Source organism: Sitodiplosis mosellana, unplaced genomic scaffold (genome assembly GCF_009176505.1).
Source record: "Sitodiplosis mosellana isolate CC-2019 unplaced genomic scaffold, AAFC_SMos_1.0 Smas_scaffold_6197, whole genome shotgun sequence".
In the NCBI taxonomy this organism is placed as follows: Eukaryota; Metazoa; Arthropoda; class Insecta; order Diptera; family Cecidomyiidae; genus Sitodiplosis; species Sitodiplosis mosellana.
Window position 1 is genome coordinate 6811108 of NW_022601438.1, and position 24563 is coordinate 6835670.

The following is a 24563-nucleotide window of genomic DNA, read 5'->3' on the forward strand; positions in this document are numbered from 1 at the left end:
ACCTAACGCTATACTTCTACCTGTATCTGCTTCTTATATCAAACGAATCTTTGAAAACTGATTATGCATGAAATAAAAAATTAATAGAAACCAGAACCTACATTTATTTTTAATTATTATTTTCAATAAACCTAGCTATGAACAATCACATATGGATTATCTTACGAAATTATGTTTAGTTCATGACACTTGATAAAGTTAAGTGCCACGTACTTAAGATAGTACTTAATTGCCGTAGTACTGGTCTAGAAATAAATGAAATGATAAGTCTACTGATAAATAAGTACTTAAGTACGCGATACTTGAGCAATAGCTTAAATGCGCTTCACCTAAATATCCCTACCAATTTTAGTACGTAATATTGGTATATCGGCGAAATATTCAAATATCGGTTAAATATTTGTAAAAGGTGATAGAATCGTTACAAATTATCATTATTTGTTATATTGAGGCTTATTCAGAGGAAAAAAATTGATCTTTCCCCCTAGGATGATACATCGTTTTCAAAACTGACGGTTTTTTACCATTGCACCCCTGGCCGAAATTAGTTTTGAAACGGTAGATTGATCAAGGCAAAAATGAGTTTTTCCCCGTCTTGACTTTTTTCAATTGACCAAAAAAATCTACGGATGTGTAATGTTGCTACTTACACTTTTCGCTTAAAAGTATGGTGAGGATCGTTAGTAGTCGGACAATCTACTTGAATAAGAGATCAATTAGTCTTTTAATCCTTTATTTCTGTTACTTCAAACAAAGCACTGCTGGCATTAAATGATATGGAATAATTTATAAATGCACTTGATAATATTGAACATTATTAACAGTACACGAAAATTTTAAGTAATACTTTTTAATTATTTCCTTACAAGGCTCAACAGCTTCGAAATGAGTATAGTCATTACACTGTTGTAGAAATTCTCGTATGTAAAATACCAAATGTTGGAAGAATAAAGATATAAAATGTTTATTGGCACAAAAATGGCAACGTTCAATGCTCAAAAATATTGCTACATAGCTCAGAAAGCTGTGATTTACTTGTTTCAGGTTGATTGTTCATTGTTAATCATCTATGTGTAAATTCACACGAATTACGGTTGATTCGGACAATCTGTACTTCAGATCACTTCTAACTTCCAAAACATTCGATATCATTGCGAAGTATTATGCTGTGCATATGTCCGTATGGATTGTTCGTAATTTAATGATGCAGAGCACACAATGATTGCATGATTATGATTGAAGCTTCTCTATCCATGGCCAAAACAATTGAATCCCATTTGCTAAAAACAGTAGCAATTATAAATAAGTATCATTGCAATTCCATGGAAGTTCAAGGATTTTAATTGGTGCTTACCTGACTCAGCAGCAGGTGTAATCCATGCTTCTATCTTATTACATGATGAAACTTCAAAACTTTTATTTTGTTTCAGGGATTTTTTATTTTTGTTGGCGAAAAAAATTTAATCCACATTACCATTGCTGCAAAACGTTGTGTAATTTATAATGTGAAAGTCAGTGGATTATCATAGCGTGTTATGCGGATTTCAAAAAATGTTTGAGAATGTTTTTCAAATCTGCATGCATATCTTCAATTCAAGCTTCATTGATCAATCATTATCAACGCACCATTACCTTCAAATGAATAAGTTGATCCTGTATAAATGTGCAACTTCCACATAAATTCCAGGGTAGATCATGCTTATATCATTAGAAACGATTGTGTCGATAAACGATACAGCTACGTACAGCTACGAAAAGAATCAACAATTCAAAAGAAATGAAATGATCACTAAACAGAGGAGACGGTCTTCAAAGAAACGCCACAGTTATGGAAAATCATGAAATAAAAAGGTAAATAAAGTGTTTATGATCAATACACTACATAAAATGTTCTTAATTTTTATTTTTTTCATACATATTTCAATTTTCGTATTTTGATCTGTTTCTTGTTGATTGTCGACTCTCAAGGTTGCGACAGCTCAAATGACCACTATTCATAAGTTCTATTCTAGGCTTTGAATACGATCTTATTATTCAACTTTCACAATCTGATTTGATCTGATCAATTTTGGCTTCAATTCCAAAGAGTAGTATGGTTGAGTGGAGTAATAAGTGGTGTTCCACAGATGGAAAGTGATAATAAAATAGCCTTGATGGTCATAAATTGTGTGCCATGTCTCTAGGTAATTTAGAGTCATAAAAAGGATTAAAGATTAGCATGAAATGTTTATTTTTAAATCCGCAAATTGTAATTGAAACGATGTGTGATGTGTGTATATGTGTATCCACACGGGCATGTGAAGCGTAAAGCATTTTCACATGAAAATTTATATATGTATACCAATGGAAAAGGCAGAAAAGAGAGAATTTACGACACAACGTAAGCATTTAAATCGAATTTTGCAGATGACACACGGCAGCATCAAGTAATCGCCTCTTCCCAGTATCGGGCCGAAAACTTGCTGCTGCTGCTGAACTGTTCTGTCACGAACGAAATAACACGGAGAAAAGGATAGGGAAAAAAGAGAGAAGACCATACGACATATCAATATATGATCGTATATTGAGTCGATTTTCACGCAAGCGTGTGCTGTCTTTGCTGTGTGTATGGTGTGTGAGAGAGTTGTTACTCTTTCTCTCTCTATGTATGATACATTATGACGAAAATGTGTGCTGTGCCGAATTGCGAAAATCATACGTTATTCTTAACGGCCGATCAGTGAATCGTGTGTCCAACAGAGAGTCACCGTGCTTCATTACTGCAAACTAAAAAAACTGTTTCTCGCAAATTCAAAACAAAAGAACATTAAAAATAAATGTGACAAAGCGAGAAAGATAGTTAGTGAGTGGTCAAGCAAACAAAAGGGAAACTGTACAAGGGGAAACGAGTCGAATAGAGAAGCAAACACATCACACAGGGAAAAAAGACCAGTTGATTCGGTCGTTTTAGTTTCGTGCCACGAATTCAAACACTCCGTTTTTCAGTGTGCAAGGGTCAACATATCCGTCAAAATTAATCAACCGTTAAAAAAAAATTATTCCTTCACGTTCACTGGACGACGTCGTTTTCTCTCTCAATGCATGTGTATTGAGTGCATACAAAACAAACAACGAAACAGTTTATTCTTCACTTTTGTCACAATAAAACCATTTTGAAAGTGACTTTTTATATGACTGTGATTCATTTGGTCGTGGATGAAAACTCGATTACAGTGCCTGAAAGTGCTGTGCTTAAGTGATTTTAGTGTTCGTTTCCAATAATAATGATCCGAATCTGATTAAAACGCATTTTAAATCTAAGCAAAAAAGGAATAATCCAATTATTATGTCGAACAAATGTGAAAATAGCGAATGCATTTGAAATTGTAACGAGTGTGATTGAAAAGAAATTAAAATGGTAAAAAAAATGGATAACGGTGACCAAACCAAAACAACAGGTACATCCATAAAGCGTCTAAGTCTGTGACCACAAGCATCAAATTTAACCGTCAATAAATGCTCTTTTTTCGGAAATATACAACAAAAAAATCGCTACGCTATATCAACTCACAACGCGAGCAAAACTCAAATTTCAATAAATTTTTAGAATCATGCGATGCAAAAAAAAAAACGAAACGAAATAAGCTGAAAATAATCAAAATTTCGCTTTTAGTTTTATCAGCGCTATTGTATAACACTGAGTCTGAGTATAAATAAAAGGAATCATCATCATCATCATCGTGTTTTTTTTTGCCACTGACCAGCAAAATATATATATTAATTTTGACGATTTACTGTTTAGAACAAAAAAGAGAGAGAGAGAGAGACCAAAAAAAAATCTTCATCATAAGTCTATTTATTGTTCTGTGCATATCTAGATAAATGTGAGTGTGCAATCAAATTGTCTATCTCTGTCACTGTCTCACATACACAGCATCATCGAGAATTTTCCACTCAAAATTCGCTCATCTTTTATATTTCATCATTCATAAATTTCATTCAGGCATAGCTTTGCTCTGGTCGTTTTTGGCTTGTTTGATTTTTTGCCTTTGTCATTTGCTTATTTCGATTTTTTTGTGAATGAATCCGTAAGAATGTGATCGATCAATCAGCGTTTATTTGTTGTTTTCATGTATCAAACAATTGCTCAATACCCTTTGCCGAGCAACTAGCAATAACACACCAACAACACCCATACAACTGCAGTAATAATGAACTTTGTCATTTGTTGCTAATTTTATCACGGTCTCATTTGACTCGCCATCTCTTTTTACTTCTCGGCCATTTCGAATCAAAGTCAGTTGATTAACACCGGTATCAGTCACCATCGCCAGTTGTGTGTTTGTGTTTTTTTTTCTGATTCCTCTATACGCAAAATAAAAATAAACCATTTGCCCCTTCTCCCTCTCTCTATGCGGCTCATTATTTGTATCTTTTTCGCTCAAATATTTGCCGACAATTCGTTGAGCGTTTGAACGCATCGCATTGCATATGTTATTCATACACACTAAATCTAAATGTTGTTGAGCTTAATTTGTCCGCCGGTAAAATGGTTGCTTTCATATTGGTAATTGTGGTGTGTATGAGCCACAATTTCACTGACCTAATATTCGGGCGCGAATCTTTTTATTTTCTCATTTCGCTTGCAATGTAGGCGAGATAGAGGTTGGGAGAGAGAGAGAGAGAGAGAGAGAGAGAGAGAGAGAGAGAGCTATTTTGAATTGCTTTTGACTGTTCATGAAAAAACCCGAGGAAAATTACACACGACCAAAAACAAAACCACCAAAAGTCTCATTAAATCCATTGAAGCATGCATCATTGAAAGCAATTTTCCGAAACGTCAATTTTTGTGTTTTTGCATGATGTTAACGATGGAAAAGAATTTCAAAAGCAAACTTGTAGCAGATTTTTTTTCGCGTGTGGTTTTCCTTTTGAACCGCCTTATTTTTTCAATGGCATTCACATCACCCGCCAAAACACGAACTACGTCGTCGATCGTTATTGATGATTTCAACATTTAAACGATACAAAAACAGGCCAAACCGAAAAAAACACGCACACACATGAAAAATAAAAACCATTAGAAAAACATTGTTCGATTAAGAAAAAAACATTGCCCCAGTAGTTAATTGACTGGATTATTATAACTATAGTGGCAGCGGATGAGATGACGATAGATAGAGAGAGAGAGTGAACTATACGTAAATAAAAAATGTAAAACATAGTGAACGCCGCGCACGAAAATGAAATGACGATAGAAAAAACAAACCTGTGTGTATTAATAGCTGTACGAAACGAAGAAGAAGAAGAAGAAGAAGAAGAAGAAGAAGAAGAAGCATGATCTGAGGCACTGAGCATTGCATCAATAAAATTTGCTAAAAATATCTTTTCGGTTTTCTAGAGCAAAATGCCGTGTATTACAAACGCGTTTCAAGTTTCTCTCTATCCATCACACTTATGATCGTTGTGTGCGTCAAACAAAGAGAGAGATTGGAAAAAAACTTGCAAATAAAATGAATCCACGCTCACAAAAGGTTTATTAAGATGGGATATCATATGGTTTTTGGGACGGCAATTTGCCATTTCGCATAATTTACTCATCTATGGAATGATTCGAACGGAAATGCCTAACAACACTATTTTGAAATCTTCCGAATCCATGCCATAGCAGAAATAGTCCTAATACTCGGAATAAAAACAGCTGAACAACTGTTTTTTCGAATGAGATTCCAAAAAAATTCACGTTTTTTTTCGGGATTTGCCGTTTGTATTGAGCAGATTGGTTTGAATTTCATGTAAAAATGTATCATTTTTGGTTTGAATAGAAAATCCGCCAGCACCTGATCAAACGGAATCGAATAAGACGACAATCGAAGAGACAGCATCAGCTTTAGTAGCAGAAGTAGTAGCCGAAGCAGAAGCGGCGGCAGCAACGGCAGTGGCAAACGAGCAACATGATAATCAATTAATCACATCCAATGTCAAAGTGGAAATTGATACCGATATTTCGGCAACGAGTCCCATAGCTACTGCCACTGACACAATTTTTGTGAAAGAAAGCACTGACCCTGTGCCCGATTCCGTCGATTTGGAAACAAAGGTTAAAAATAGTTCGTTGCCGACCGGATCGAAGCAAGTCAAATTTTTGGACGCGGCTACAAATGAAAATAGTGCGAATGACGGTTTGTCTGACTTGGATGCGGCCCTAGATAATTTAAATGATCAAGTGACGAGCCTGTTAGACGAAGCCAGCGCATCGAATGTGAAAAGCAATTCACCAGATGCCCCGCTTGATGAAGCATTGGCCACATTGAACAGCGAAGTGTTAGGTTTATTGAAGGAATCCCGTAAAATACAAGACGAACTGAAAAAGGTCAGCGACGCGAAAGATCCAGACTTAAAGGGTGGCTCGAGGTGTGGATCAAGTCAAGGCATCGATAAAAAGGGCGCAAATCAATACTTCGATTACTCACTGTATCGTGAACGGAGCCAGAGCCCACCACCACATCCCCTGATCACATACAAGTGGGAAGACATTCGGCGTGACAAAGAAAAGGTGAGTACAGTGTGTGTGTCTGCTTAATTAGTTGAATTGGCTTTGTAAAAAAAGAAATCATTTATCTTAAATGCAGGGTGGTTATCCTTGGACTTATTTGAATCCACAGGACGTTGATGAACGTACAAAGCGGCCAATCTGTGTTCTGAATCGAAGCGACAAACCCATTGAAGAAGAAAAAGACGAGGTGGAGAAAGAAAAAGAACAAGTGGTTGAACATTTGGATCGAGCAGAAGCGGCATCCATTCAAATTGAACAACAAACTCTGGAAGTGCCAACATCATTGTTCTCCGATCCGAATGCACCAACCGACGTTCTTTCGTTCAATTTCGACAATATTGATACACAGCGTGCGATTGATTCGTACAGTGTGAAAAGTTCGGTGAAAAATTCATCGTCCGGCATTTTAGAGGTGTTGCAAGATCTTGAAGCGGAAGCAGAACGTGAAAAAGAGCGCAAAAAACTGAACGCATCAACAACACAATCACATCAAGATTTAACGGAGTTCAAACCAAAAGAAGAATCAAAACGTTTTGCTCTTCGATCATTGTTGACGCGCAGCCATTCGGCACCGAAGAAAGTGCAGGTGGCAAAAACGCGGGCCGACGATTTGGATCAACGGGAAAAATCACCACCGCAAGTCAAATGTTGCCATCCAATTGTTGAGAAATTGAAAACAATGGCCGATAAGCAATTGCATAAGAAAGGTTCGAAAAAATCCAAAACCACCATCAAAACGGAACAATTGTCGGATGAAAAGAAAATCGTACTGGCCGAACAAACGCAAATCATACGGTTGAAGGGATCACCAAAGGCTGATCGCAAGAATGTAGCCGCCTATCTGGAGAAACGTGACAGCGATGAGGTTGTGGAAATCTTACAATTGGACGAATCGCCGAGCGAATCACGAAAAAGACGTGAGGAAATTCGAAAGGTGGAAGAACACGAAAAGGAGCATGAGAAAGAGGAGCAAACGCAAAGTGAGAATGATGACAAAGGTTTTGTGGTACCGAAAAATGTGACCGAACCAACGGATACGGAGCCAACGGTGGAAGAGCTTCTCGAAGAAGAGTTTAAAAATGATCCGCCGAAAAAAGCGCCACGCAAAACCAAAGAGCACATTTACGAAGAGATTGAAGTGCCCGGTGCCATAACACATTTAAACGCACACAAACTGAAGAAGCCAGGAAATCTCTTTGCGAGTGCGGTACTACATTCGGTTTTGAATAAGGAGGAATTCAAAGACGGACTGCAGAAACAAAATGAAATTGAAGAAGCCGAGGAAGCTGAGTTGGGACGAATCGAAGAGGATCAACGGAAAAAAGTTGAAGGGATCAAATTGGAAGAAGCTGACGAGTCAACGCAGAAAGAATTGGCTATATCACAGGCGGATAGTTCAAAAAACGCGACCAAACCGATTCCCGAAGAAATAATCGATTTGAAAGCAGCCGAAGAAATTCAAACGATCGAAACACAACATCTCGAAGAAGTGCAAGAGCAAAACGAAAGTGACGCATTTCCAATATCTGAAATTCAAATTAAAATCGACGAAAGTGCTGATGTTGAAAAAGTAGCGGTTGAATCGGGCGAATGTCCATCACAGTCGAAGGAAAGTAAAAAATGCGATGGGAGGAAAGACGTCCTGGTGAAGGAAGAGAAAAAGGTGAAATTTTCACAATCGACGGAGGAAAGATATCAAGAAAAGTTAGCCGCCGAAAAAGGTCCCGACAAAGAGGATGTTGAGCTACCGGAGCATATCAAAGTATCCAATCGTTGGTCTAACATGAGGTCAGTATGTCATAAATATTTCATTTTTGTTTCAATTAATTCGAAACGATTTTTTAAGCACAAGAAAACAAAATTGTCCCATGTTATCATCATTCAGTCGCATTTTTATGCTCGAGCTTTATTTCGTCGACTCATTGAAATGTCGAGAAGTCAGTTCGGTCGATCGGTTCGAAAATGGGGCAAATTTTCTCTTTAAAAAAATGCACACTAACTGAACTGCACTTTGAGCAGCGAATAAAAAAGACTATTGCAGACACATTTGTTTTAGTCTAATTACATAATTCCCGCGCGAGCTAAGAAAATAGTTCGGAAGCTATTCGACACAGGAGATTGATTGCGCGCTTGCGGCGGCCCGTTTGAACGAGGCAGGAGCAACGAGGCCAAGACGAGATATAGAGAGAAACACGACTCATGTAGGGAAAAAAAAGTAAAAGTATGAAATGTTTCAACTGTAGGAAGTTGTTAAAACGGCGTCGACGGATCTTTGCGCTGTGAACAGAAAATGAGCGACACATGCCTGTGCCTGAGGCAGAAGAGAGGTTTTTTTTGTCGTCTTTAAAGAAGCTAAAGAATGAAAACGAAATTTCAGTGTTTTTGCCTGTGTGCCAAAATGACAACGATGATTAAATAGAAAGAGATAGAAAATTGTCTCGTACATTTTGAGCGGCTCACTCTTCGTCGCGGTGAAGATAAAAATAAAATCGAAAATTGTTTAATTTTTCGACGACGTCAAGTTGACCGTTCTCGTCGTTGAGATTGTCGGTTGTGGATGTGTTTTTTTGTTTCTTCTCTCTCTCTCTTGAATGATGCTGCTCACATTTCAATTTAAGCGATGCCAAACAAATACGACGCATATAATTACGTCGAGTAAAAATGACGAAAACTCCGTACGCCAAACGTACCAAATGGAATACGAGCGAAAGAAAAGGCATATATACATAAATTCAGCAACAAAACGTTTTGTTTTAGAAAAGACAGTCGTTGCTATTTATTTTGTTGTATGAGTGTGTGTGTGTCATACAATGTAACGAATTGAATAAGCCATGCTTTTTGCTATTTTTCACCTAAACTATCGATGATTTCTCAACTTTTTGACTATTTTTGTTCGCATACACAGCTTCCTAGTCACGCATTTTGTTCGATCCCTTTTGCAGAGCTTGTTAAAATCTATTAACATCTGCATTTTGTGCATACATTGAAACAAGGCTCGAATAAAGGAAAACAAATTACCAACAACAACGATGAAGAAAATAGTGAGCGAAACAGAGCAAATACGACATGAAAATGTTGTTAGCTTAATCCGAGATCTGTGGCCCGTTTGTTGTATGCAAAGATTGAATTTACGTAGATTTGTGTCTTTTTAGCCCACATTTCGTTATTTTTATATTCTGCAAACGGACCAAACAGGCAAAGAAGAAAAAGAAGAAGCAGAAAGTGATCCTCATATTCGAATGTGTGTGTGTGTGTGCGTGCGCGCATGAAGAGACGGTTATTCACATTTATTTTTCTGTGATTAGTCGCGATATTCATTTCGAATAACTTGTTTCGCAAACCGTTCCACACTCATTCACAGTCCCCCCGTTTAATTGAACTGCATTGGCTAGTTGTTCTTTTTTTTTAAATTTCTTCTTCTCTTTGTGTAATTGAACAGAAGTGCAGCGCGCTCATTTTTCAAGTTAGCGAAATTTCGATTGATTTATTTAACTTCTCTACTTGAGCTAACCGTAAACACATAGACACAAACTCCAGTTTGTTTTGAAATTTTTGAGAATTCACAGCGCGCGAGAGAAAAAAGAAAGAAAATAAAACATCATCACAACGAAAATGCAGCAAAAACGAAAACAAGATAAGCAACAACGAATTATTAACACGAACAATATACAGCATCGATTTTAGTTGATAGTTAGTTAAATGAAAATGGACATTATGTAATTTAGAATAGAAAAAATATTACAATCGAACATTTTGTTTCGCGTTCGCGTATGTGTATGTGGAAGGTCTTAATTTTTATGAATGAATTGAAAAGAAAAACAAACCTGTTATAGCATATTTTTTTCGTTCACGCTAATTTTAGATGATGATTTTATTATTGATGGAATTGCGACTAGTGTGGAACGCGTTACGATTTGCGACATTCGACGATTGTAAACATCGATAATAAATAAAAACGAAAATATTAACGAATAAAGAGAAATCAGAGAGAGAGAGAGAGAGAGAGAGAGAGAGAGAGAGAGAGAGAGAGAAAGATGTCAACACGATTGCGATCATCTTCGGTGGGTTCAAAACCGAAACCGAGATTGCATCACCCATCGAGAGCTGAAAGTGCACAGGCTGTTGCGTTGGATGTTCGATGCGCCTGTCAGTTTTATGAAACTAAATCACTGTTACCCGAGCGAGTCAATCCCGTTGGTTATAATACGGCTGAGGAATTTGGTCCATGTGTTCATATTCAGGCGAAAATGAAAAATCTTGGTGAGCCAGCTGCTCAAAGCGGATCGGAAACGGGATTTCCGATTGTATCATCAACAAGTGTGCAATCGCCAACGATGGCACAACCGTTTTCGCCCAGTCAACCACAGTCAAATGTTTATGATTTGCCACCCGAATTTGCACCGGAAAATCTCATCACCGACAGCAATACAGCCATTTCGCCGTCCGATCGAAGTGCTAGCTGCAATAATATGGGTGGAGTTGCACCACAGCTCATGAAACAAAGGGACCCGTCAACGTCGTCACTCTTACGTAAACGCATGAGTGAAGAGCAGCAAGGATTTTCAACATTAAACAAACGAATGTCACAGTCAACGGTGAGTCGTGATCGATTTATAACGCAAAAAGATCCATCACAATCAACGATTTTACGACGAAAAATGTACAATCGCTCGTCGGCATCGTTTGATCGGGCCAGCAGTGAAATGGTATCAAATGAACGATTTCAACCGTTCCATTTTCAACAATCTCGTATACCAAACGAACGTACATTTTACCATGATTCCAACGAATTTCTTCGCGATTCAAATATGGAAATTGAATCGCCGAAAACGGAAAGCTCACCGCCGAGAGACATTGCACCACCAAAAGTGGAACCGTTGAGTATGCAATCACAAGGTAATCGTCGCTATGTTTTAGGTTCAACTGAAAATTTGCCACAAAGACCTGATTTATATGCAAAAACGTCAGTGGAAACCGAACCAGATAGTGGTATCGATTCGAATTTTATCGAAGATACACCACGAAAAACCGATACTGAAAAGCAGCTGATGCAACACAATCGACGATTACATGGCCAGAATGTGTGCGACGAAGAAAAAGTTTTGCTGCTATCGAAGACACAGAACTTGAATGTGCCGGACGGTGACGAAGGAACCACACCGAAGCCGAAGCCGAAACCGAGACCAACCAGACGAGGCTTGCAATTGATGAAAGTTGAAGATGTGCAAACGGTGGAAATGCCAACGCAATCGAAAGTTCAGATTCAATATATGGCCAAATTTGATAGCACTTTGCGACCGCAGGAGGCTGAAACAAATGAGTATAGTTACAGTAAAATCTTTGATAACTACAAAAGTTCACAGACAACACTGGCACCAGCGGTACCAGATAGTCGAATGTCAACGCCAGATTTACGAAATCAAGGGCCGGGCTACATAAGACAGAGGGATCCGTCACAGTCACCATTTTTGCAAAATCGGTACCGAGCGATGCCAACGTCAACACCAGTGCCAACACCAAAACCAACACCGAGACAAAGAAAAGCGGTCAAGCAGATGCCAATGTCAATGGATATGGAGCTGAAGACAAGCCATGAAAAGCTACTTCCGCCAGCCGGAGAATATCCAGAACGACGGGCCAGCGAAGTCAGTCCACCACATTTGGATCAACAAATGAACCAACAATTTATACGTCAAAAAGATATGAGAACTTCGAATATTCTGAACCGACGTCGTCGCAATCTATCGCAAACAAGTTTGGGCCGTGAGTCTGTAATGATCGATCAACCGCTCAAAATTACGAAAACGATCAGTTTCGAAAAGGATTTCGCACAATCTGATTCCGATCACATCTCTCCATACACCGGTACACCGGTGATAATTTCCAACGGTGTTAGCTTTGAATTTGGAAAATCATTGCCAATCGATCAAATCGTGCGTCTTGACTTTTCGAATTCGTCGGCCAGTCGACGACCATTTCGGTAAAAGCAATATAGTCATTTGTATCTTTTTTTAGTAATTATTATTGTACCGTAATTTCGCATTACTCTTTGTGTACCTAATCTTTGGTATTGCTTGTCTTTTTCTTTCAAATCATAGCGATCACGAATATGAGCCAATCGGTGAACCGGTTGCCACCACAAAACCAGAACAAAGCTTTGAACGACCCGTTGTAAAAATTACCGAACCTGAATCACCCATCACCGAACCACCACAATCCGATATCATTGTGCACGAGGAGCGCATTAGCTTCGATGGAACAGAGAGTCCAATACGATCGATTACCCCATACACCGATAATTCACGCACCGAAGACGTGCACACCAGCCAAATTGATGATAGTGTCATTGAAGAGTTGCCGCTGCGGCGTGAGGATCGCAAAAAGAAATCATTTATGACGAATGCCGGCGAGACGACCAAGAATTTACAGAGTAAAATTTCCTCGAAAGCATCAAACTTACGAACGAAATTCAAACGTAGTTTGAAGTCAAGCGGTGGCAGTGGCGGCGGCGCTGGTAGTAGTCAAAAATCGAGTGGCTCAAACTTGAAATCAAGTTTGAAATCCAGTCCGAAAACATCACAAACCAGCCCCAAAGAGCGTAAAAAATTCAAACGTATCGATTTTACCAATAAATTTAAATCGATTCATATGCCAAAAGTGTCGAGACCCGAATTGCCCAAATTCAAAATGCCCGACAAATTTAAAATGTCACGCAGCGAAGCTCAAGCGACAGATGCCCCAGTTACAACAACCACAGTTACAACCGAGGCAAGCGTCGATGAACCGAGTGCATTGGGCACAGCAGATGGCACACCAACTGTAGTTAGTGTGGTGACGACAGAAGAAATAATTGAAACGAAAGTCGTACCGAAAAAACGCTTCGAATTTGGCTCGTATCCAAAGATTTTCAATCGCTTCAAATCACAGCAACCAACGAAATCCGATGAACTGCCACATGATGTAACCGATTTTGTGAGCGAAGACACCGAACGTGACACGGCCACACAGGCATCATCGTCTAGTTTTTCAACACATTTTGCCACCGTACCGCGAACAGCATCAAAAATTAAGAACTCCCTGATTTCCAAATGGAATAAGACATCGTTTTCGCGAAGCGCCGATCGTGAAGATAGTGAAAGTATTCCGCAGTCCGGATCGCTTCCACGTCATCATAATGATGTGCACGAGGATTCGGTTGAGCGTCGCATTCGATTGGCATCGAAAATGTCAATGGAAGATGAAGAAGAGCCGCTTGGCATTTTGCAAACCAAAGAACAAATCCAATTGGCCAGTTATGATGAGGAGAATCGTGCAATTCATGAAATTTCACGGGCACGCGAACATGAGTTTAAGGCAAGAAAACCGCTAACGCATCAAGATTCAGACATAATATCGGATGAGAGTATTCGAGACATTGATTGGGAAGAATGTGAGCGGATGCGTAACAAAATCATGGGCGCACAACGCACCTTTGAATATGAGGATGATGTGCCAAAGAGAGATTCACGGGGTCGACGCCTTCGAAACGATTCGAACTTTTCCACCGAAGAAACACAGTCGTCGGGCAGCTCAGGCGATCGGCGACGCACTGGTGTCATTGAAGACATCGACGATGACGAATTCTTCTTGCGACAACGTGGCGTTTCACAGGATAATGCCGAGATCAGCAAGTACATCAGCTCGGCCATTCGTGAAGGCCATGCAAGCTATCCGTATGACGAAAATAACGCTGATTTTCCAGACGAAGAATATCAGGACTTCACTGAACGGCCACGTAAACCATTGCGACGACGAGCTGGTGGTTTCAATCGAAGCTACGAATCGTACGATGACTATCATGACAATGTTTCGGATCATGAAATTCCCGTTGCAACACAATATTTTCCACGACACGATGATGAAAACATTTTATTCTATGATAATGATTTCGTCGACGATATGGATCATCCGAATATTTTGAGCCGCGAAGAGCACTTCGACTCGGATATTGATAATGAAGAACATCCGGCAGTCAAACCGAAAGTGCCCAAGAGACGTCACAAGGGACGAGCTCCAACCAAACAGGACTCTATTGAAGCTAACGAAGAGGTTGGTTGAATTTGTTTCTCTTCTAGTAAAAAAAGGGTCTGGTGGTCGATGACAATTTGAATAGAAAATAGACTTTTTCGTGTAGAACGAAGAAAGTAAATACCCCATTGATTAAGTCATTTATTTGATACGCAATCATTTTAAAATAACTTCCAATTATTATATTCTGCTTAGGTATTGGTCTATCGAAGTGAGCCATCGTTCACGGTGCCAATTGATGAACCTTCTGACACTCACTTCATTGTAAAACCCGTACGCAAAAATCGATCCATTTCTTCAAAATCAGACCTGGCGCCTGATAACCAAGAGCCACTTGATCGCGAACCGGAAACAATCGAAAAATACTCACCGAGTAACAGTCGATACACCATTGATATCAAAGAGACAAATGGGTAAATGTGCAAATCCCTGCCATAATTGTGAACAACAAAAAAAATAATCAAAATTATGAATAATGTGGATTTCCATTGAATTCTTTTTGAATTAGATATGCAACGGTGAAAAAGGATCCACCTGCTCGGCCACCAGCACCGGCTCGTCGCCACAAACGTTCAACCAAATCACATGGTGGTGATTCATTGCAACCAGATACATCAAGGTCAATTTTTAAAGATTCACCATTTCCAGAGCGACAAAAACGTAGCTTTAACGCACCATCACGGCCGCCACGGAGAGGTTCAAGCTCGAGTTTGGTAGACCAGCACAAGTATGTATACGAATTTGCCTTTGAGCAAAACCAATTTAGGACAAATATCAGAAATTTCACTTCTTAAAACGAAAATGTCACGTCAAATGTAACTTTCTTTTCAGACCGCCATCAATTGCTCCATCGGATGGTACACAGTACGAGGAAATTGACGATGATTTGAATGATGACGAAGAAAATGAATTTTATCCACATAAAATGCATAATCGTCCATTGCCACCGCCGCCACGACCACCAAGGGACAAAAGACGGCGAAATAAATCGAATATCGATAAGAAATTCGATGATAACGATGATGATGCTGAGCAAATTGTTGCTGGATCATTTGATGATTCCGAATTTTCGACACGTGAATTCGTTGGAGCTGAGATGGCAACGCAAACCTCGATGGATATTGATGATTTGTATTTGAACGATGATGTACCAATCGAAGATATTTCTACCGAACAATGCACGCGAACGGTTGAGGAAATTCTGCGAAGCAGCGATGAACAACCGACCCAAAAAACATTTCGAACGAGCAATGATAATTTGGCGAAAGGGATTCAAAAATTCAGAGAATCGAATCAACGATCGTATTCAGAGCGATCGCGTGCATCAACGGAAAGGCAATCAAGTCGGCCAATAACCCCATCTGCATTGGTGATTGAACAGCGAATTACTCGATCACCGGTTGAAATGGATGCCACTTTAATTATGCAACCAGTGGATGATCCACCGAAAGTTGATTATCGAACCGATTCAGCAGAGAGTGAGTATGTTCCATACGCTGATGACGTTGACGATACACATCTCGACACGGAAGACGAACGTATAATTAATGCGGCTATTCGACGATATCAAATGCTAGGTAATGAATTAGATGAACACAGTGCGACGCCAAGAGGAACAACACCAAAAGCAACAGAGGATGAAAATAATTTGGATGTTCGAACGAAATCAACAATCGAAGCACCACAACCGCCCCCAAGGAGAAAGTCTTCAGCAAACGCCACTCAAATCACAGACACAATCAATGTCCCATTGGCCGAACCCGAAACACTGTCAGTAGCATCGACACAGGACCTGAATCGATACACACCCGAACCAGTTAATGATTTATCCAGCGAAAACGTTGAACCAACACATGCACAAGTTGATTCATTGACCGTGGTGAATATTCAATCGACTGAAAGTGAAACCAACGAGAAACCAGAAACCAAACCAATTGTTAGCAATTTACAAATCACACCGGAAGTCATGCAAGTGATTATTGAACGCGTACGCGAAACGTTACCGGTTCAACCACCTGTTTCAGCACAACCAGCACTAGAGTCGGTTGAAAGCGAGCCAAAGCTTCAGGAAGAAATCATGAAAAAGGTTATTACCGAAACAGAAACCGAAGCCAAAGAGAAAGCAAGTGAGGAGCCAAAAGAAAGTGAAGAGCCACCAAAGAGACCGCCAACACCGACTGACTACACGCCAACATCCGAAATTCCAGCTTCATTCTATCGACTACGCACCGGCATTTCAGACGACGAATCATCATTACCGCCTTCAGCAGTGCCAAAACATAGGCCACGCAAACATGCCCGCCGCCCCGAATCATCCTCCGACGAAGAATGCAACCGTCGACACCATCATCATCCACACCACAGCCAACAATCATCACGAAGTCAAGATCTTTCGATTGCCGACCTCAGTGGACAATTGATTCGAGCTTGTGGTCGTGCTCTCAGCTCGTCACTCAACACTGCTGGCCATTCGCTCGTCGATTTCCTTCGGAGTCTGACCAAAAATCAGGATGACCAACAAAAAGACCTTAGTTTAGTTTTGGTAATTTTAATCATAATCGTGGCAAGTCTAATGATGCTCGGTATCAGCGGAGATCGATCAGTGCATCATCATCATTGGGACTACTTCAATCCACCAGACAACCTTGGCAGACGCTAAATAGCTCGCTTTGTTCCGTTTCTATTTTATTTTTCATCGCACAATCGAATTCAAAATCTTTAATTGATAATAATTGCGCCCCCAGAGAAACCAGATGCTAGCGATATAGAAAATAGATTAAATCATTTTCATTCATTTATATATTCACACATTGTAAATGGTTATACTCTAATTGCAAAGAAGAAAAGAAAACAACAAAGCAAATAACGTTCATGTTCAAATACACATACACACGCACCCATTGTTTCTCATTGGTTCATTGAAAATGTTGCATTTTTTTGTTCAAACGATTGAAGTCGATTTTGGCAATAACGTCATTCTACTACTACTACTAAATTCATCATTCATGGACGAACATTTTGACATACATATACTTATTTTTTTTTTCTTCTTTTTTTGGTTTGGTTTTTGAAAATCGAAAAATTCTCTACGACAAAAAAAATGTTAATAATAAAAACACTTAATGCACTCTGTTCTTTTTTTTCAAATTGAATAAAAATTAAAAATGAAAAATAACAATAAGCAATTTCATCATTTCGGTTTCGTTTTTATTTGATTATAGGAAATAAATTGTTTAATGGATTAATTTTTTTTTATTGATATTTTCTTCATCTTGGATTCTTACAATTCACGAATAATAAAAATGGAATCTTAGCCTATGGTGCATGTGTTTTGGATTCAATTGAATATATCTGAATCATCGTATTCGATCATCTTCCGCTTGTCCTTTGCACTGCCTCCTTTCTGCGAATGACTGGCAGCCAAAGTCGACCATACCACCGATGAGGATGCTGCGAATAAAACATTGGAAAATGGGAAATTGGACATTGGAAATTGAAAATTGTAATCAAGAAAAATTTCTTCTAATTCATGCATTTTGTCACACTCAATAAACAAGAATTTGAAAAAAAAATGTTCGAAAAATTCATAGAATAAAAAAAGAATTTTTCGAAAAAGTCCAATTACAGACGAAAATGTTCAGAAATCGGTAACAGAGCCATAAAAAAAAAATCCTTACCCGAATTGATCGCCTCAATTTGTGGTTGTCTACGTGCCAATTGTACCTGCAGTGATATCCCAGACACAGTCTTCGAATGCATATCATTGATGGCCCGTTCGGCCGATTCAGTTTTGATGAATGTTATGAAACCGCGACCCTTTTCAATTTCCATCGATACGCTAACAATTTTGCCAAACGTTAAAAATTGATTGCGTAAAAATTCTTCGGTCACACTATTGCCCGATACGCATATCGTATTGCCGGTGCGCTGTTTTTCGATGCGATTCGTAATTGCGGCTGGTTCAGCTGCTATCGCTTTCTTCTCATTCAGGCCACGTTCCTCTCGATCTCTTTCGGTTGCGATTTGTTGATACACTAAAATCGAATAAATTATCATAATATCGTTAACAATTTACGTTGAAAAAAAAAACGAGAATTCATTTGTCAGAGTCGAATGACATACAATTATGAACTCGAGTTGTGTCTCTGTCCAGCGTTGTGCCACTGTTGGTACTTTGGAAACTGTCTGAGCCCTGTGTGGCTGAGAATGGTTGATAAGATGCAACATTTGAGTCTGGTATGACACGTTTTCTTTCTTGTCCCTTCGGCCGTTTGAATGACATCTGATCCTGTTTCATTTGTGGCTTTTGAATGGCAGGAATCGCACCACTCTTAAACAATTTCCGTGCCACTTCGCGAGCATCACGCGCATCAACCGCACGTTTTGGGATCAATTGTTTCTCAGCCTCTTGTTTTGGTGCCTTTAAAGCTTGTAGCGCCTTTTTCTGTAGACAAAATAAAAAAAAAACACATTGGTTCACAATTGATAAACACAAATTTCAAAACATAGCGCGTCACCAAGCCATATTTGTTTGGATAATTCACCTTTTTCTTCAATTTTTGATATTTTGCCTGAAGCATTTGCTCCTCTTCTGTATAATTTGTGGGAAATGTGATATAAACCATGGCTTAAAACCGAATTATTTGGCTTTCGTTCAAGTTGTAAACAAAAAAAATTCTGTTACGAAGCGCAACACTGCGATGTGTTGGTTGTCTGAAATTAGTGATACACTAAGTGTCAGAATAGCAACAATGACGTTTATGTCAATCGTGTTCAAATGGTTGGCTGTGCAATGATGGAACGCACCCCACTTAACCAAAACAAACATTGTGTCAATGAAAACAGTAGTCAAGCATGCGGTAAATAAATCGCTGGACCAACACATCATTTTAAAATTGAAATAAGACAATAATTTTTGTTGTGAAAATATGCGACGAAATAATGGGAGACAGTTTGGCAATAATCAACATCGAAAACGACCACATCAATCATTTCAGTAAGGCATTTTCTTTGGCAATTTTTTTAAACAATTAAATTGATTTAAAAGTGAAAATTCTGTGTAGAAATAATTCACCGAGACCGTCGAGACAATCGAAGCAGAATGTCGTTTATTCATCGCTGAAGGAAAATGAAATTGGCATAACGGAATACACCACAACGACGAACGGATTCACAGGAATCATTAAACAAAGGTACGTCTTAGGAAAAAAAAATTCATTACATTTTTTCTTATTTCGCAGTGAATTCCGCGGGTCGAACAATTTGACCAGCAAAAGGTTTCTCGAATAATAAATAAAACAATTTAATTGAAGAATTTCAGATTTTCACGTGAATGAAATCGGATTTGATGGGAAAATATGTAAATTGACGGATTTTTCACTGCCAAAACCGCCAGAATGTGAGTTTATCTTCGTTTTTATTCATTAGATTTTTTTTGTTTTAATTTTCATATTGAAAATAGTTCTGTTTATCATTTTGATTAAAATTTTGAAATAAAAATTCTCTTCACCTCAGCTGCATCGGTGAACGCCGATGATTTTATTCGTTTGGCAACCCAGGAGAAATATGATGCAATTCTAGCTATTGAAAAGGCTGATCAAAAATGTAGCGACGAAGTTTTGGTATGTGCCTGATTACTTGCGGTGCATAATGTTGCAGTCACAAACAATTGCTTATTTTATTAACAATTTTTGTTGCATTGCAGATTGAAGTGACGGCCATGGAAAAGGCGGAACGAACACAAATCCATCAAATGATCAAAGAAGTCTTCAGTTCAGTGAATAGCACAACAGTTGATAAAGATGGCAACAAGTTCATAAAATGCATGAAACAAAATAAGAAAAGTATGTCAAAAACTGTTCAAAAACTGCTCCGTGATACGTCATGATACTTGTTAAAATCTTTAAAATTTCTTCGTAATTTTTCTCTCAGTTGAAGTTTAGAAAATTAATTTAAATTACAAATTGATGTTCTCATTTAAGATGATCGCAGATCAAACTGGGTTTGGCCGCATGAATACACTTATTTTCTGTTGCACAAAGACAATGTTGATACGATGCAAGCGGTTTCATGTTTGGCGCCTCTGCTGAACGCCAGAGCATCGTCGATTACCTATGCTGGCACGAAAGATAAACGTGCCCGAACCACACAATGGGCCTGCATACGACGACGTGAACCATTGCAAGTTGTAAGAGCAGCACAAAAAGCAAGAAACATGTATGTAGGAGGCTTTCAATTCCGGGAAATCCCAATGAAGCTGGGAATGCTTCAAGGCAATCGGTAAATTGAGTTTAAATCAACCATTTTTTCTTTTGTTTCTCTTAAGAGTTTAGACGATGAAAAAAAAATTACCAATAAATTCTTTGACTCAATTTGACCTTCCAAAAATTGAAAAAAAAAATGTTTGAAACTTTTGAATATTTTTCTATTCAGTAAAAATTGTTCAGGAAATTAAAATGAATTTTATTATTTTACATCCAGGTTCCGAGTCGCTTTACGTCAAATAAGTGCCAGCGAAGAAGATATCAATGAAGCAGTCAAGAGTTTCAAAGAGAAAGGCTTTATTAATTATTACGGTCATCAGCGATTTGGTAACAACGCTTCTGTGCCAACACATCAAATTGGCTTGTTTTTGGTGCAAAGCAACTTCAAGGAGGTAGTGTACATTTTGAACTTGCATTTCATTTTATTATTTGAGTTGAATTCATTGTTAATTTTTCGTTTCATTGAAAAAAAAAATGACATTTTCCACTAGGCGTGTGAGTGGATATTGAAGCCACGTGAAAATGATGTGCCGGAAATGAATGCCGTCCGTGAGTTATGGTTGGAGAAGCGAGATGCTCAAGCAGCCCTAGACTTGTTGAAACGCCACGATCGCGGTGGCAGAAGTATTGAATACAAACTTTTAGATGGATTTGCTAAAAACAACAAGAACGACTATGTGAACTCATTAGAAAATGTATGTCAAATCACACAAAAATATCAAATTCTGGTTGTAGGGCTGATTGCACTGTATGTTGATTTTGAATTATTGATGAAATTGAATTGCAGGTTCCCCGTAATGTGCGCCTTATGTACATTCACGCGTATCAAAGCTTGATATGGAATGAGATGGTATCGCGTCGTATAGCAACACACGGTTTGCGATTGTGTGAAGGTGATTTGGTGCTAGTTGATGAAGGTGCAACCGATGAAATTATCGATGACGAAGTCGAAGATGATGATGAAAAGAAGGATGCAAGTCCAGACACCGACGGTACACAGGAGGCTACAAATACGTCTCGTTTCCAAGGCATGGTCAAACCGCTAACGAAAGACGACATTGAATCGAATAAATATACAATATTCGATATTGTTCTACCATTGCCTGGCCATGACATCACCTATCCGGCGAATGAATGCGCCCAATGGTATGAGGAACGATTGAATCAAGACAATTTATCGTCGGAAAAATTGAAAACTAAACAAAAGTAAGGTCAAATAAACTGCTATGAACTTTTGAATATTTCAAATTCGGTCTGAATTTTTGTGAAATTGATTTCTTTGCAAAAAAAATTTACTCATCATTCCAATCTCTTTCAGGACTTACTCATTGACAGGTGCTTATCGGAAGGCTTTCATCAAGCCAATCGATTTGAATTGGTATTTCATGAAGTACAACGTTGATACGGATCAGTTGATACGATCGGATGTTGAGGAAATTCGAGGAGAAAGTGAGCCAAAAAGCATTGAAGGTGGCAGTCAAAAGGCACTGATTCTTGAATTTACCTTGCCATCGTCTTCTTATGCCACAATGGCACTGCGGGAAATCCTAAAATGTGACACTTCGGTGGCAAATCAAGTGCAATTGCAACAAGCAACTGCCAAAAATGAGTCGAACACCAACGTTGAAGTAAAAGATGACACGGAGTGCACTACGGAGGCAAAACTACCAAAATTGGATGTTTCATGCCAATGAAAAAAATCGAATTTGACAAATCAATGAAGAAAAAAAATTAAAAATTCATTTAAAAATTAAATTCATTCAAAATGGAATTGAAAAATGAAAATAAAATCGTAGCATAGAATAAAAAGTTGCTGTTGCTGTTCTTCTTTTACTTAACGAGAATATTTGTGATTTTTTTTTATTAAATTCTCCAAACATGAATCAATTCTTACGTTTTTTAAATGGTAATTTGTTACTTTTTTTTACATCATCTTCTATTAGATGTTAATTAAATTAATTTATTAGCTAAAATTTGTCTAGGTCATTAGTAATATCATTTGTTTTGTTTGAATTTTCTCTTTAAATCTTTGGTTTTATTTTTTATTCGCAACGCGTTTGCCTACAAATTGATAAGAACCAGCTAACAGTAGTTTGAAGCACATTCAAATTGGCACATGATCATGTTTCCGAATGTCGTTCGATTTGAATTTTTCACTTGCACTATTCCACGGTCTTCGATCTGTAAACTTTACTCTCTATCTTCTCGTTTGTCGGATGATAAATTTTATATCCAAATTTAATTGGATGCATTTGGATAGAAATGTGATCCAGATCATTCGAAAATAATCGTTTATATATAATTCAAGTATATGTGAATATCGAAGAAGATTTTTTAATTGTAGCTTTTGTTTAAATCCTACTTCATTTTTATATATATATATATATATATAGATTTTTGTGTGTGGTTTTTTTTTAGATAAATTTGTGGTTTTTTTTCATCTCTTTGTATTGTTAAACAGGAAAAAGTCTAACAATTAAAACAGTTCAGTTTATGATAACTTCTAGATTTGTAAATAATTATTTGTTGTTGTTGTTGTTGTTGTTGTTGTTCTTATCATTTCGTCTACTCCGTGGGGAATTTGTTGTTGTTCGTGATACGGAAAAGTACTAAATGCATCAATATGTTGCATTGATATGAGCCTTTTGAGATAGTTTCATAAAGATTGATATAATTTCAAATATATAGAGGGAGGGAGATGTGTGTATCAATAACTTAAAAATAGATTTTTGTTGTTGTTTATCTCATATGAAGAATGGTAGCGATATAATACTGAAGTCGAAATACTGATTTTCTTGTTAACCTTGAGTGGAATATTCATTGTTAAATTGTGTGGCGGTAGTAATAACATTTGTGGCTGCTTCCAGAATGTAGGTCAGACCTAAAAGTGTGTGTGTGTGTTTTTTGTTGTTTTAACTAATTAATTGGTTTTTTTTTGTTATTATTCGTTTGGTTAGATTTTTGTTTTAATAAAAATAGATAAATCTTAATTTGCGTTGATTTTTTTCGGTTTTTCTTTTAGACATCATATGTGTAACTCGTTCATTCTTTTTTCTTCAAATATGTGTAAATGTAAATATAAGGTTCGATTGGTAGACTAGAGTAAATATATAAATTCATTGATAAACTATTCGTGTACATGGATGGTGAATATAACCCCTTTGTGTATGTAAGAATGAGTGTTTGTGTGCAAAAAAAATTGTTGCATTGTTTTGAGTTTGTTTTCTGGCGATTTAAATCTTATACAATAGTTGTGACAATTCCGCGTCCACCCGATTCACGATGTTCAACAATCACCTGGTCATCATGTCCGTTGTAGGCCCTATATGTATTTGGTTGAGCGGTTATGGTTGTGGCTGTGGTGGTTGCTGTTGTGGGTGTCGCACGTGTACCCGTCTGCTATGTATGCGTATGGATATGTGAATGGGAATGTGCCATCGATACACCATACGAACTGTGCTCACTGCGCTTTATGTCCAATGAATTGTACCAGGGGAATTCACAGCATAAAACAAACTTGAGTGCTGATGGCACTTCAACATAAACGTTCGGTGGGATTGGAATCAAGGGCGACGTTGACTCCTTGTAGGCCCTATACATTGGATTACTGTTTTGAAGAGAGAGAGAAAAAAATGCACAGAGAAATAGATGGAGAGAGAGAGAGAGAGAGAGAGAGAGAGAGAGAGAGAGAGAGAGAG

At 38.1% G+C, this 24563-nt stretch overlaps 4 protein-coding genes across 6 annotated transcripts in view; 2 read left to right on the forward strand and 2 right to left on the reverse strand.

The window, feature by feature from the left end:
• The first annotated feature begins 2597 nt into the window (after nucleotides 1–2597).
• LOC129577686 (uncharacterized) lies at nucleotides 2598–17774 on the forward strand. 3 transcript variants are annotated; one of them, XM_055465173.1, is made up of 7 exons: nucleotides 2598–3437; nucleotides 5805–6535; nucleotides 6645–8323; nucleotides 12634–14623; nucleotides 14798–15015; nucleotides 15111–15329; nucleotides 15434–17774. In XM_055465173.1, the coding sequence occupies exons 1-7, from the start codon at nucleotides 3395–3397 to the stop codon at nucleotides 17259–17261; spliced, it is 6708 nt and encodes a 2235-aa protein (XP_055321148.1). In that variant the 5' UTR covers nucleotides 2598–3394; the 3' UTR covers nucleotides 17262–17774. The 3 variants fall into 3 exon arrangements, with proteins under 3 accessions (XP_055321148.1, XP_055321147.1, XP_055321149.1); XM_055465172.1 differs by having other exon boundaries at nucleotides 2678–3437; nucleotides 6612–8323; XM_055465174.1 differs by lacking the exons at nucleotides 2598–3437; nucleotides 5805–6535; nucleotides 6645–8323 and adding an exon at nucleotides 9745–12515.
• A 60-nt stretch (nucleotides 17775–17834) lies between these two features.
• LOC129577693 (negative elongation factor E) lies at nucleotides 17835–19338 on the reverse strand. Its single transcript, XM_055465184.1, has 4 exons — nucleotides 19147–19338; nucleotides 18725–19046; nucleotides 18280–18636; nucleotides 17835–18052 (listed from the first exon to the last, which is right to left on the reverse strand). Exons 1-4 carry the CDS (start codon nucleotides 19225–19227, stop codon nucleotides 17940–17942), a joined length of 873 nt encoding a protein of 290 aa, XP_055321159.1. The 5' UTR covers nucleotides 19228–19338; the 3' UTR covers nucleotides 17835–17939.
• Nucleotides 19339–19409: 71 nt separating this feature from the next.
• LOC129577687 (pseudouridylate synthase 7 homolog) lies at nucleotides 19410–22674 on the forward strand. The gene is made up of 10 exons (XM_055465175.1): nucleotides 19410–19598; nucleotides 19666–19794; nucleotides 19915–20000; nucleotides 20117–20223; nucleotides 20307–20445; nucleotides 20584–20881; nucleotides 21083–21257; nucleotides 21357–21560; nucleotides 21653–22071; nucleotides 22184–22674. Exons 1-10 carry the CDS (start codon nucleotides 19531–19533, stop codon nucleotides 22557–22559), a joined length of 2001 nt encoding a protein of 666 aa, XP_055321150.1. The 5' UTR covers nucleotides 19410–19530; the 3' UTR covers nucleotides 22560–22674.
• A 1177-nt stretch (nucleotides 22675–23851) lies between these two features.
• The window catches only part of LOC129577692 (uncharacterized), a 3568-nt gene continuing 2856 nt past the window's right edge, over nucleotides 23852–24563 (reverse strand). The window contains exon 5 of the mRNA XM_055465183.1: nucleotides 23852–24472. Coding sequence (XP_055321158.1) covers nucleotides 24265–24472 — 208 coding nt within the window. The 3' untranslated portion in view covers nucleotides 23852–24264. The remainder of the gene's footprint in view (nucleotides 24473–24563) is intronic.

Excerpts from the sequence above, each read along its gene's own strand:
- LOC129577693 (XM_055465184.1), bottom strand. The coding sequence starts at position 19,227 with ATGGTTTATATCACATTTCCCACAAATTATACAGAAGAGGAGCAAATG. Across the intron at positions 19,047-19,146 it reads ATCAAAAATTGAAGAAAAAG|AAAAAGGCGCTACAAGCTTT; the intron begins GTGAATTATCCA and ends TTTTGTCTACAG. Across the intron at positions 18,053-18,279 it reads AATTGAGGCGATCAATTCGG|CATCCTCATCGGTGGTATGG; the intron begins GTAAGGATTTTT and ends TTTTATTCGCAG.
- LOC129577687 (XM_055465175.1), top strand. The coding sequence starts at position 19,531 with ATGCGACGAAATAATGGGAGACAGTTTGGCAATAATCAACATCGAAAA. Across the intron at positions 19,599-19,665 it reads CGACCACATCAATCATTTCA|AAATAATTCACCGAGACCGT; the intron begins GTAAGGCATTTT and ends AATTCTGTGTAG. Across the intron at positions 20,001-20,116 it reads ACTGCCAAAACCGCCAGAAT|CTGCATCGGTGAACGCCGAT; the intron begins GTGAGTTTATCT and ends TCTTCACCTCAG.
- LOC129577686 (XM_055465172.1), top strand. The coding sequence starts at position 3,395 with ATGGTAAAAAAAATGGATAACGGTGACCAAACCAAAACAACAG. Across the intron at positions 6,536-6,611 it reads TTCGGCGTGACAAAGAAAAG|GGTGGTTATCCTTGGACTTA; the intron begins GTGAGTACAGTG and ends TCTTAAATGCAG. Across the intron at positions 15,016-15,110 it reads GATATCAAAGAGACAAATGG|ATATGCAACGGTGAAAAAGG; the intron begins GTAAATGTGCAA and ends TTTTTGAATTAG.